The sequence below is a fragment of the Chrysochloris asiatica genome, unplaced genomic scaffold, assembly GCF_000296735.1.
Source record: "Chrysochloris asiatica unplaced genomic scaffold, ChrAsi1.0 scaffold00048, whole genome shotgun sequence".
NCBI lineage: Eukaryota > Metazoa > Chordata > Mammalia > Afrosoricida > Chrysochloridae > Chrysochloris > Chrysochloris asiatica.
This window is the reverse complement of record NW_006408566.1, coordinates 6,571,813-6,585,318: the sequence shown is the minus strand read 5'-3', so window position 1 is coordinate 6,585,318 and position 13,506 is coordinate 6,571,813. Positions and strand designations below refer to the sequence as shown.

General features: G+C 36.9%; 1 protein-coding gene across 1 annotated transcript in view; it reads right to left on the bottom strand.

The window, feature by feature from the left end:
• WDR78 (WD repeat domain 78) overlaps positions 1–13,506 on the bottom strand; it is a 122,145-nt gene that overhangs the window by 26,566 nt on the left and 82,073 nt on the right. The window contains exons 10-14 of the mRNA XM_006862498.1: positions 9,367–9,581; positions 5,121–5,207; positions 3,382–3,533; positions 2,727–2,884; positions 2,098–2,219 (exon numbers count right to left, since the gene is read on the bottom strand). Coding sequence (XP_006862560.1) covers positions 2,098–2,219; positions 2,727–2,884; positions 3,382–3,533; positions 5,121–5,207; positions 9,367–9,581 — 734 coding nt within the window. The remainder of the gene's footprint in view (positions 1–2,097; positions 2,220–2,726; positions 2,885–3,381; positions 3,534–5,120; positions 5,208–9,366; positions 9,582–13,506) is intronic.

The following is a 13,506-nucleotide window of genomic DNA, read 5'->3' as shown; positions in this document are numbered from 1 at the left end:
TCTTGCTTGATAAAAATGAAGAAGAATTAAAATACTTACTGATGAAGATCAAAGACTACATCCTTCAGTATGAATTGCACCTCAGTGTAAAGGAAACAAAAGTCCTTTTGGACCAATAAACAATATCATGATAAACTGAGAAAAGACTGAAGTTGTCAAAGACTTCGTTTTGTTTGGATCCATAATCACCGCTCATGGAAGCATCAGTCAAAAGACCAAACAATGTATTGCATTGGGCAAATCTATTCAAAAGACCTCTTTTTAAATTGACCAAGAGCAAAGATGTTACTTTGAGGACTAAGATGCACCTGAACCAAGCCATGGTATTTTCAATTGTCTCATATGTATGTGAAAGCTGGATGATGGGTAAGGAAGACTGTAGAAGAATTGATGCGTTTGAGTTACGGTGTTAGAGAAAGTATTGAAAGTACCATGGACTGCCAGAAGAACAAACAAATCTCTCTCGGAAGAAGTACAACCAGAATGCCCCTTGGAAGTGAGGATCAGGAGACTTGGTCTCTTGTTCTTTGTACATGATGTAAGGAGGCATCAGTCCCTGAAGAAGGACATCATGCTTGGCAAAATGGAAGGTCCACAAAAAAAAAAAAAAAAGGAAGACCCCAGCAAGATAGATCAACACAGTGGCAGCACCAATGGGCTCACACATGGCAATAACTGTGAGGATGGTCTTTTATTCTGTTGTACATAGGGTCACTATGAATTGGAACTCCCTAGATGGTATCTAACAACATCTACTACAGCATTCTAGGAAACTGCCTGTTAGATAACAGTACTCCTCATTTCCCAGGTGAAGCAACCAAAAATATCTCCAGATATTGCCAAATATCCTCTAGGGATGCTAAAATCTACTTTCTTACAGTCAAGATGAAAGGCAGATTACAGGAATTTGAGAATGAAGCCAATTAGAAGATGGCTAGAGTAATACATTGATGGACTCAAGTGTGGCAGCCGTGGTGGGGTTGGCCCAGGATCGGACATTGTTTTGTTCTGCTGCGCATGGGGTCGCTATGAGTCGGTTCCGACTCGATGGCACCTGACAACAAGAGTAATACAGGAGTCCTGGCATGGCACTGCAGGTTAATGCTCTGGACTGCAAGGTTGGTTTGAACCACAAGGTTGGCAAAAACCCTATACAGGGTCACTATGAGTCAGAACCAACAGGACGGTGCTTAACAACAATAATAAAGGCCTGAACAACAATAGTGATAGTGGCGTGGATTGGAAGAAATACTATAAGACATATCATTTAATGATAGAACAGAGAAGGAACTTGGATTTTGGGGTGTATTGTTAGGTGGTAAGGAGTTCTGGCAATGTCGCAGTTACGACTCGGGCTGCTAACCTCAAGGTCAGCAGTTTGAAATTACCAGTTGTTCTGCAGGAGAAAGATGAGGCTTGCTGCTCCTGGAAAGATTTACAACCTTGGAAACCCTATGCAGGGTTGGTATGAGTCAGAACCAACTCCACGGTACATGACCACTGACCACTACCAATTAGCTGGTATTCACTAAAGAAATTACCATACTACATATTACAAAAAACATACAGGATATGTTTTCTTAGAAATCTGTCACAGTAAATGATTTTTATGGCTCCAAACCTCTCAATATAAAAATAATTAGAAAAAGTAAAATGTTTTAAATTGTGCTATGTTTTGATCCTGGCCTCGATAAGCATGAAATCTTCTGGAACCCTCAAATCCTAAGAGTCACCATTCAAATCCTGAGTCCCCATTCCATTTTAGTGGATTTGGTTTCAGTAAGTATGATAGAGCAGCAGACAGTCCGAGAGGAACAAGGCGAGGCACTCAAGTTAAGCATACAGCTGTAAAGAGAATCATTCCATAGTTCCTCAGAAGTATACTACTTGTCCTCTATCTGGAAAAGCAGATAAAACAAACAGAACTGAAATGTGCCATTGTGCCTTGGGTTGGCAACTAGGCTCTATGTTTATTTTTAGCTTATCAATGTTATTATTCCTTAGCATGCTAACCTTTTTCTCATTTTATATCTTAATAAACTTCATCTGCTAGAAGTTGCTATATGCAATAGTAAATCATGGATTGACATAATTTACCTTGGGATGAAAAGCAAAACACAATCCAGGAGCCTGTCGAGATATAAAAGCTTCACCTTTCTTTTCCTTTTCCCCTCCTTTTTTGTTGCTGCTAGTAGTAGTTCTCCTCAATCGCATCAAATCTATATTTAAAGAAAAAAATATCTGTAGCATTACTTACAACATGAAGTACTACAAACATTATGTGTGTTGTTTGTGTTTAATTATAATTTTTACCAATTTTTCATATGATTGGATAAAACTGAGCAAATACCAACTATATACTTAGAAAAAGAGTAGACTGGCCTAGTTTTTTCTTATTATCTATTGAAATTTTAATTTCCCACATGCAATAGAAAGATAAAGAACTTTCTATTGCAATGGGAAATTTCAAAGGACCTATTTGTAAAAGGTAACAATTTTTCTTTTAGCTATTAAGAAAAAACTGGACTTGGTCACTCTTTTTCTAAATATCTAGTTATGGTATTTGCTCAGTTCCTGGTGTGGTGCTGTAGGGTAAGCACTGGACTGCAAGGTCCGCTTGACCCATATACAAAGTAGCTATGTGTCAGAACCAACTCGAAGGCACTTAACAAAAACAAAACAACAATACATATATATATATATATACTTTTTTTTTTTCTTTTTACCATGACAGTCCAGTCCTTTTCGTATAACCCATTTGGAGATTCTTCCATCTGCTGATATTGAAACTAATATTTCTCTTTTGTCATCACCAGTTGTTCCTCGATCTTGTTCTATCCACTGTATTTGCCATATAGGTCCCAAATGTTTTTGAAGAGATTCACTAAAACAGGGAAAGAACTAAATATAGAATCATTATACTAATTTCTAAAGGCCTTAGAGTATAAGAGATAATGACAATTCCCTAGAGTATCATGGTTTGCTGATGAGATTATTTTCTCATGGTGCAAATACATCAGTCATTTAAATCTTATTCAAGTAAACAATTAATTTTATTCCTCTGTTTCAAGATTGCCCACGGGCTTTATTATCTACTACAGTTGAGATTTTAAATTATTCTTAAAGATTAACATAACTTCTCAGATTATTGACTTTTTCTACCAGATTAATGGGGTGCTTTCTTCCTAGAACTGATTTTAATGTTTATCCATTCCATTTTCCATTTTCCCACTAACTGTTTGAAGTCCCCTTGTATTAAAAAATAATGAAATAATGGTATTACTCACAATAACAATATAAACACCCACTCAAAACTAATATTTTAAAGTCAATTTCTATTTCTCTTTAAACAAAGTCTGAAATAACATTTTGGATTCTCACCTACTATCCAGAACTGGAATGGTGCTGTTACTCTGTACATTATAAATGGCAATGGAGCCGTTGTAATAACCAACAGCTAAAAGGTTAGGTGAGCCAATTGAAAAATCCACAGCAGTAACTCCATATTGACTCTGATAAATACGCTCTGGCCACTGAATTAAAAAAGAAAAATTACTGCATTTTAAAGTTATTTTTGTAGGCCACAATAATTGATTTTTATTATCAATCCATCTACAAGGGAAATACAGTGAAGTATTTTAAATAGGAGCATTATATAAATTAACTTATGCTTGAAAAAACCACTCTGGTTGCTATCTGGAGAATGGAGTATAGAGGGCAAACATTAACTGTTGCAGTAGTCCAGGTCTGATATGGTGAAGGCTTAGACAAGTTGACAGTGAGGATATGAGAAAGGCTGGTATACATTTTCAATTATGCCTAATTTTCAACAGATAAGAATGATACCTCAATTTCCTTTACTTTCAGAGCTAAACATCTCTAATAAATAAAGCATAGACTTCTATAATTAGCATATTTTGTTAAAAGAAGGTCTACCTGTTTTTAGAAACGAATAATGGACCCCAAAACAAATCATAGAGTAGATGACTGCCTTCTAGTATCTGTTTCAGATATTTGGATTATGTAATCTTTTCTAACTATGTGTAGAAGGTGCTCCAGAAATCTCTAAGATACTCTGTTTAACTCTGTCAAGAGTGTGTGTGTGCTTACTTTTAATTACTAATGTAAATTCTTGCCTGTTTCTAACCACCTACGTGGGGTAAGGAGACAAGCTATTGATGATGAATCCAATGTCAGTACTTACACATATTAAAAATTGCTTCTTCCTTTCTTTCTTGTGATATAAACCCAATTTCCTAACAGATGGGAGCTATTTATAAAAAACAATTAATAATTTTTATGCGCTATTCTGGCCCATCTCTGTTTTCTACTTTACATTTAGTTGTGGATGAAAACTAAAACTAAATAAAATTAAATGTAATACTGGAAAGTAATAGATATACTCATTTTCCCACCAATTTATTAAAGTCCCCCTGCATTTATAAAATAATGGTATTGTTCTCAACAACAATATAAACACTCACTCAAAACTAATATTAAAGTAAATTTGTACTTCTCTCTAAAAAAAAAGTATGAAAAAAATTTTTTTTTAATTCTCACCAGCTGCACCTTGGAAACCCTATATAGGGTCACTGTAAGTCAGAACCGACATGAAGATATTTGCAACAAGCAACATCCAGAACTGGAATGGTACTGTTACTATTTAGCAGAAAAGATGACTGTAATTCTTATCATTTTCTTTGAAAATGCATCACATTAAGAAAATTATATTAATCTATTCTCTATCTACTGAAGATTGCAGAGTAAGAACCCAGCAGTAAAACACACATGTAAATTTCAAAGGATTTTCATTTGAAAATGTATTATTCTTTATAATTATCTGTGATTATCAATAATACTTCATTTCCACATAATGAGATCTAACAGCACAGAGTAAAAACTTAGTATTCATTGAATGAAATTGTGAATGAATTTCATTTACTATATATCAAGACTAAATTATAATTGTTATGAGTATAAGACAAAGAAAATAAAGAACAAAAATCTTAATTGATAAAAATTCTCTTGATTTCAATTTATCACATACAATTATATAATTTATGAAAATTATAACAATATTTAAACATTTAATAAATTTAAAAAAAATTTTTTTTAATTACCATGGGATTCTTTAGAGACCAGCAGCAAGCTAATCCTCTTTTTTGCTCTTTAAATCCAAAGTGACCATAGCCAACAGCCAGAATGTCCTGAATATTAAATAAATAAATAAGAGAAAATAGCATAAAAATGTTGGAAAATGTATAAAGTTCCATACTGATGAACTGTGTTGTAATATTCGTTTAAGAGGAAAACATAACAGTATATATAGCATCTACTTTTGCCCTACAGTCCATCTTCCTAAACACAAAACATTAATCAATATAATGCCTCTCACTTTTTCAGATTGAAGAATAAATACCTAAAAAGAATCAATTGTTAAAAGTTCTTCCAACATGTTGAGTTAATTTCCCAAGATTGTATTAAGACAACATGGGTTTTTAGGATAACCTAATCATTCCTAGTATGGCACTATAGGATAAACACTGAATTACTAACTGCAAGGTTGGTGGATCAATGCCACCAGCTATTTACTGAAAACCCTATCCAGGGTCACTATAAGTTGGTACTGACTCATAGCACTTAAAACAATCATTTTGAAGTAAAATAAGAGGCACTTAAGTTAAAGGAATTCTGGTGTGATGCTGTGGGATAAAGCACTGGACCACTAGGTCAGTTTGAACCACAAGGTCAGTAGTTCAAACTCACTAGCCATTCCCATGGAAGCCCTATACAGGGTTGCTTGAGTTGGAACTGACTCAACAGTGTTTAACAAGTTAAAGGTAAGTCATTTCAAAAAATGTATGTATAAGTATGAAGGAGCTCTGGTAGCATAGTGGTTACGAATTGGGCTGCAAATTGCAAGGTCATCAGTTCGAAACTACCAGCTGTTCCGCAGGAGAAAGAGGAGGCTTTCTGCTCCCGTAACGATTTACAGCCTCAGAAACCCTGTACAGGGTCGCGATGAGTTGGAATCGACTCCATGGCACATAGCAACAACAACAACATGTATAAGTATGAGCACATATAAACAGGAGTCCTGGTGTTGCATTGTGTGGTAATGCACTGGACCGCAAGGTTGATTTGAACTGCAAGGTCAGTGGTTCAAACTCACCAGCTGCTCATCAAAAACCCTTTACAGGGTCACTATGAGTTGGAACTGACTCAGCAGCACTTCACAACAACAACTTAAAGACAAAAGTTTAAGCATTGACCAAACCCAGCCTCTATTTTCTAATCAGAACATCTATACAAAAAGTAATATATTTTCTTGCTTCCACCCTACTTTTACACCAATACCATTTCTCAGCCATTCCCTCTGTCTTAAAACATTCTTTACCACTAGTTTTTCTACCCTAACATTAACAAACTCCTGTTCTTCTCTTCTAAACTTGGCATGGGCACCACTTCCTCTAAGAAGTCTTTAAGAACATTTTTTGGAAGTTTTTTATTGTCAATTGAGTGAGTTTACATGGGAGAACATCATCAGCTTTACACTCATCCTATTATATTTCATTTCATTGCAATGATTACAATCCTCTTCATGCATCATCATTAAACAGTATTTGCTTCTATTCCCTCTGGGTTTTTTTTGTTTTTTGTTTTTTTTTAATGTACACCAAAACACTTAGGAATATGCAATCATTCAAACACCCAAAGGGCATACACTGCAAGCCTGCCCCTGCCCCACACCAGCCACTGCCATACAGCCTCTCTCCCTCCATGAGTCTAGAGTCCCCAGCCACTCCATATCTCCATGTTATTATCTCTTCCTCCATCTCTGGCATCACTGCTTCTCTGAATAGAGTCCCACACTCCACTCTTCTCCTTTTATGGACCTAGGGTCCTCCACTCCTGGGCTGCAAGATTAACCACTTCTCTCTTTAGCTACAAAACCTTTACATTTACAACAATCCCAATCAGTCATGATTACAATTACTCACTATTGAACCACAGGAGTCTGATCCCCATCTCCTTTCACCAGCCCCATCTAGACAGTTGAAAACCACTCAGTGGAGATTCTACCTTCCCTGGCACCCTCTGAAACTGAACTCCCTCTTGAAAACTTGTAAGCCAGTCACTTCGTGCCTTTATATTGTTGTTGTTAAGTACCATGGAGTCAGTTCCCACTCATAGTGACCCTGCACAGTATTTCCGAAGCTGTAAATCTTTACAGAAGCAGAAAGCCTCATCTTTCTCCTGCAGAACATCTGGTAGTTTCAAACTTCTGACCTTGAGGTTAGCAGCCTGATTCACAACCACTATGCTATCAGAGTTCCTTTATAGACACCCCCCCCCATTTTAAGTAGTCAGTGTCTAAGTTGCCCATCTCTATCAACCCCTTTAAGTAAGAACTCAACAGCATTAGTTATTTTCCTTATCAAAGCAATTAGAAAATTATTATATGGACAAGGTCTATGTACAATTCAAGTATTATAGTATCTCTAGTGTGTAACAGTCCCGGTATGGTGATGTATGATAAGCACTGGACTGCTAACCAAAAGGTTGGCAGTTCAAATCCAACAGCCATTCCTCAGAAACCATATACAGAGTCGCTATGAGTTGGAACTGACTCACAGGCCCTTATCAACAGCAACAAGTTCTTAATAGCCATCACTCATCTGTTAGTTTGTTGGACTGTGGTGGTTTGCATGTTGCTGTGATACTGGAAGCTATGTCACTCCTGTTTCATCTATCAGCAGGGTCACCCATGGTGCACAAGTTTCAGTGGAGCTTCCAGACAGAGATAGATGAGGAAGAAAGAATAGACAGTACACTTCTGAGGAGTTAGTCACTGAAAAGTTTATGGATACCAATGGAGCATTATATAGCATGAATATGACCCTCCTCAGGTTGAAAGCCACTCAAAATACAATTTGGGAAGAGCTATCTTCTCAAAGTAGAGTTGGCTTTAATGACATGAATGGAGTAAAGCTGTCTGGAATATCATTTACTGAAGGGGTAAGACACAAAATAAGAAAAAAAAATCTGGAAACATCCATTTATAATTGGAATGTGCAATGTATGAAGTATGAATCTAGGAAAATTGGAAGTCCTCAAAAATGAAATGAAATCCATAAAAATCAATATCCTTCATCAACAGTGAGCTAAAATGGACAAGTATTGGCAATTTTGAATCAGACAATCTCATGGTTTACTATGCCAATAGTAACGAATTGAGGAACGGCATCACCTTCATTGTCAAAAGAATATTGTGGATGGTGGATTAGGGAAAAGCGTGGTGTAGACCTCTGACAGAAATAACACAGAATACCAGATGAAGCAGGTTCAGGGAATTCTGAACTACATATAAAGAAATATTTAGAAGGATTAAAGGCTTAATGCTAGTGAAATTTATATCAGAAGCACAAAAAGTGGTGCTTTCTGATCTGTAGCTGCCAGCAGGTGCCGGAGCGGCCATCTTGGGCATGACAGAGCAGCAACAGGATCAGAGGAGCACTCCCACAGCAGAGGTCTGACCGATCATTGGAGATAAAGGTGGGAACATTTTTTTCTATTCATTGGTCTCTCACTATCTGCGCACCTCCACTCTGGTGACGAGAGGGGTGTCTAAGCAAGTGGATGCCCCACTCCCACCCCACCCCACCCCCCCCAGAGGGTTCCACTACACACATGCATGGATCTGCTCAGCAAAAACCACAGCATGGAGAATCTAAGAAAGGGGAGAGGTCAACAGGAACTGCTTAAAATGAAATAATGGTCTCCCAGAATGACCAGCCAGCTGAGCGAGGGACGTTAAAATCATACTCATATGTACTATGTTCCACAACCCCCCACCCCCGATTATAGACTGTAGTATCCAATCTGTTTTTTCTGTTGCTGTGGTATTATTTGGGGGGGGGATTTTTTTGTTCCACTTTCTCTCCCTATGTTACCCAAGGAGAGATAGCAATTGTGGTCATATACCCAAGCTACGATCACACCTATAAAATCCCACCATCCAGGCAAGAGACAATAACAGCTGCTATACACCAGATAAACAGCCAACAACTGCTACAGTTACTCTGAATTGAGTAATAAGAAAAGTGAAAAGGGAAGCCCATCTCCTGATCACATCTACCTGGAGACAATCAGAAAACTTAATAATAATCAACATACATTCATCTAATTATTGAAAACACAGCTAAATATTGAAGATGCCCAAGAGACAGTTGAAGATAAACCAGGTTTGAAACCAGGGGTTAGTTTACATCCCTTGTCCAATATCGGGGAAAAAGAATTCTTCATTAAAGCTTGACAGTTACCCTTAAATGCTAGAGAAAGTTTTTTTTTTTTTTGATAGCTTACTGGATTTGTTTTATTCCAGGCAAGGCTGCTCACATTTAGGCCTTTGGTTAAGTCACAGGAAAATGACCAAAGTCTTTCCAAATTGGCTGGTATTGTTGATTGTTGTTCACCTATTTCTAGTTCAAGTTCTTCTTCCTCATCTTTCTTAACTTCTTCCTCTACCTCTTCAGGTTTTTCACCTTGTAAAAAGTCTTCAGGGTCTTCAGGTTCTGGTTCTAAAATAAAATAAAATAAGGAGATCATTGTCCACTAATAAAGTGATACTTTTGACTCATATTTTCATGTCTCAGAAGAACTATGAAAAACCCTTATTTGCCATAGTAAACAGTAATGAATTTGGTTTTATCCTAGTAAACTCCAAAGATTATTACAAAGGCTTCTAAAAAAGATTGAGGGCAGTGATGGTTCAGTGGTATAATTTCTGTCCTCCATGTAGGAAACCAGAGGTTAGTTCTCAGTCAATTCTCCTCTCTTGTCTGTCAGTGGAGATGTCTGTGTTGATGTGACGATATACAGGTTTTAGTGGAGTTTCCAGACTAAGACAGACTTGGGAAAAGGCCTGATGATCTACTTAAAAAAATGAGCCAATGAAAGCCCTATGTATCAAAATGATACCATCTGGTTGTGAATGGGATATTCGCGTTGTACACTGGGTGCTGACTCAATGGCAGCTAATAAGAACAACAACTAAGAAAGAATTACAGATAAAATATTCAAAATGGTATCTTAATCATATATATTTTCTTAAAACAATTAGATATTTTGTAGAGATTTCCGTGGTCTTAAGTTCAATACACTTTCAGGGGCTTGGAGAGCCTGAAATACATGGATTGTTTCCTCAAATACAGGATAGGACAGTCCAATATAAGTTCATCTCCCTGTAAAAGTGGCACAGAGTGGGAACATCTGACCTCTGACTTCAGAAGGGAGAAGAACATCAAACTCAACATTAGCCCAAGGCTGATTCCTATGAGTTGGAGGTCAGACATGTCTCCATCCTCCAAACATTCTTTACCAATGCTGATACCAACCATCCTCCCCGAGCATTCTGTACTTCTCTGTGTGGTTCGATAGTTTGTTGCAATAGACACACAGGACTCATGATGTCTATTAGGGAGGTATCAGGTTACAATTCAGAATTTGCCATGATCAGAATGTATTTTTTCAGTTAGGAACACCTCTTCTCAGACATGCCCAGAGGCATGCATCCTCTGCTACGTGGATTTTTTTTTTTCATTTCAATTGGTTTCTATCAATTCCTAGAACCTTGTTTTTCACCAATGCTTTCAGTGCACCTTGGACTTCTTTCAATACCCTTGGTTCCTGATCACATGCTATCTCTTGAAATGGCTGAATGCTAGCAAAAGCTTTTTGGTACAGTGACTGTCTGTTTCTTCCATCTTATTTTGATACTTACTGTGTTATTCAATATTTTGTTCATAAAATCCTTCAATATTACAACTCAAAGCTTGACTTTTCCTTCAGTACTTTCATCTTGAGAAATGCTGAGCATGCTCTACCCTTTTCATTTCTAATTCCAAGTCTTTGTACATACCATTATAATACTTTACTTTGTCTTCAAATCACTCTGAAGTTTTCTGTTCAGCATTTTTACTAATTTCTTCTATTTGCTTTAGCATCTCTATGCTAGAAAGAATGTTTCAGAGTCTCTTCTGATATCCATTTGGTCTTTTCTTTCTTTCCTATCTTTTTAATGACCTTTCACTTTCTTCATGTATGATGTTTTGTCATTAGTGTTCATTGTGTCACATCTATTCTTTAGATGATCTATACAACTAAAAATCATATTTTTAACAAATGGTACTGTGAAAAATTGAGTATCTATGTAAAAATGTAAACTTGAATGCATACCTTGTACCATATTCAAAATTAACTTAAAGTAAGTCCTGTACATAAATGTAAACCTTAACACAAGCTTCTAGAGGAAAACATCAAAGAAAATTATTATGGCCTTGAGTTAGATCTTAATTACCACTCCAAATGCACAATTCATTAAAAAAAAAAAAAAAAAAACACTGAGAAATTGGATTTCATAAAAATTTAAACTTCATTTTCAAAAGGCACATGTTAACCCTTTCATGACCCATGTGACATATATTGCCCACCAATATTTTTAGCAACTTGTTTCTTGGGATGCTGCTATTCCAGGTATAGTACATCCCACTACATGTATAACTGAGTGAACCTGAGAAATGGGTCTCACACCATCAAGCCAACCACCAGAGTCCACTTGGGACATATTATTGTTATTAAAGGCTGTCGAGTTGGTTCCAACTCAAAGCAACCCTTCATAGCATTTCTGAGGAGCAGCCGGTGGGTTTGAACTGCCGACCTTGTGGCTCAAACTGACCTTGTGGTCCAGCACAGTATCCTTCAGTACCACATGAGGATTCCAAATAAGTGTATCAAAATCCTTATTACCTCAAATATTGTTTTCCTTAATTTGAACATACCTTTCATTACTGAAATCGCCTGGTATCAACAAAAATTCAAAACAGAAAATAACTAGGTTATGAAAGGATTCAAGTTCTGGTTTCTGCTCAGAGGTGTGGAAAGCTGAAAAGAGCATCATTCCCATTCTTACAAGTAAATAACATACAAATTGCAAATGAATAGCTTTTCTTCAGTTCTTCAGAGACTTAAGGTTTCAAAGGAAACAAGCTAAATGGAAATGTAGAGAAAAACAGGACACAAGTGTTTGCTTAGCAGCAAATACCACCAAATGTCATATAAGCCAATAAGAAAATTAAACCAGAATGTTTTAATGAACTACAGAATGCTGACTGAACAACATGAGAATGTAAAGTCCCTGGAAGTTGTAGACATAGGGTGTTCACACATTCTTGAAAGACTTTCCTTCAGGAAACTCCTCACCAGGAAAGACTAAAAGAATCCTTTGAAAGTTTCCTACCTATCCTTGGCTACAGAAAGGAAGTAGCAGCCACTGTCCGACATCTGCCCAGACACATCACCACTTAAACTACAAGAAAAAAGGTGACAAAATTGTAGACTAAAGGTACTTGTCAAAACTCAATGCAGACAGTTGGGGATAACAACAGCAACTGTAAATCTCTATCCTTGGGAGAGAGGCAAAAAATACTTAGTAAGCCCAGGATTACATCTGAAGTGTCTACCTCAAACAGGTTGAATCAGAACATCAAATAATACCCCACTTCCCAAAATATATGACCATCATATGAGTCAGAACCGACTCCATGGTACTTAATAACAGCAACACATGTAGAGAAAAATAAGAGTGAAAAACAGCTAGGAGACTGAAAGATACAGATTCTTTAGAAAGAAGAGCAAAGGGAAGACCTAACACAAAACAGACAGGGAGCCCCCAAACTAAGAGTAGTACATATTTGGGGAAACTGGCCAAATTGAAACACTACAAGGCCAAAAATCATTGCCATTCAGTCCTTTCTGACTTATAACGACCCTATAGGACAGAGTGGAACTACCCCATACGATTTCTAAGGCTTTAATCTTTATGGAAGCAGACTGTCACATCGTTTTGCCACAGAGCTGGTGAGTTTGAACTGCCGACCTTTTGATTATCACTGACGGGCTTATCCATTGTGCCACCATAAATACAAAGTATTCCTGGAGAAAGCTGAACCCTCTTGTGTAATGAGGGTATCCATGGTAAGAACAAACGTCAATTTCAGACCAATTCCTGACCAGAATAACATAGTCCTCCACACTAAAGATCTAGCAGAAGCAAAAGTGCATTCGTTTCCAAGCCAAAAAATAAAACCAAAAATAAAAACCTTACATCAGCATCTACTTTACAATAATGTATAGTTTCAGGTTATTAACAAGGAATTTTAAATAACTGAAAACAAGTATGATTAATATATTTGTATAAGTTAGTGTTTTCCAGAGAAATAGAACCAATGGAGAGAAACAGTACCAGTAGGGTATGTATGTATACACACACACACACATACACACATACATACAACAACATATGTATATGTATATACATATGTTGTTGTTATGTGCTGCCGTGGAGTCGGTTCTGACTCATAGCGACCCTGCACAGGGTTTCCGAGGCTGTAAATCTTTACGGGAGCAGAAAGCCTCATCTTTCTCCTGCAGAACAGCTGGTAGTTT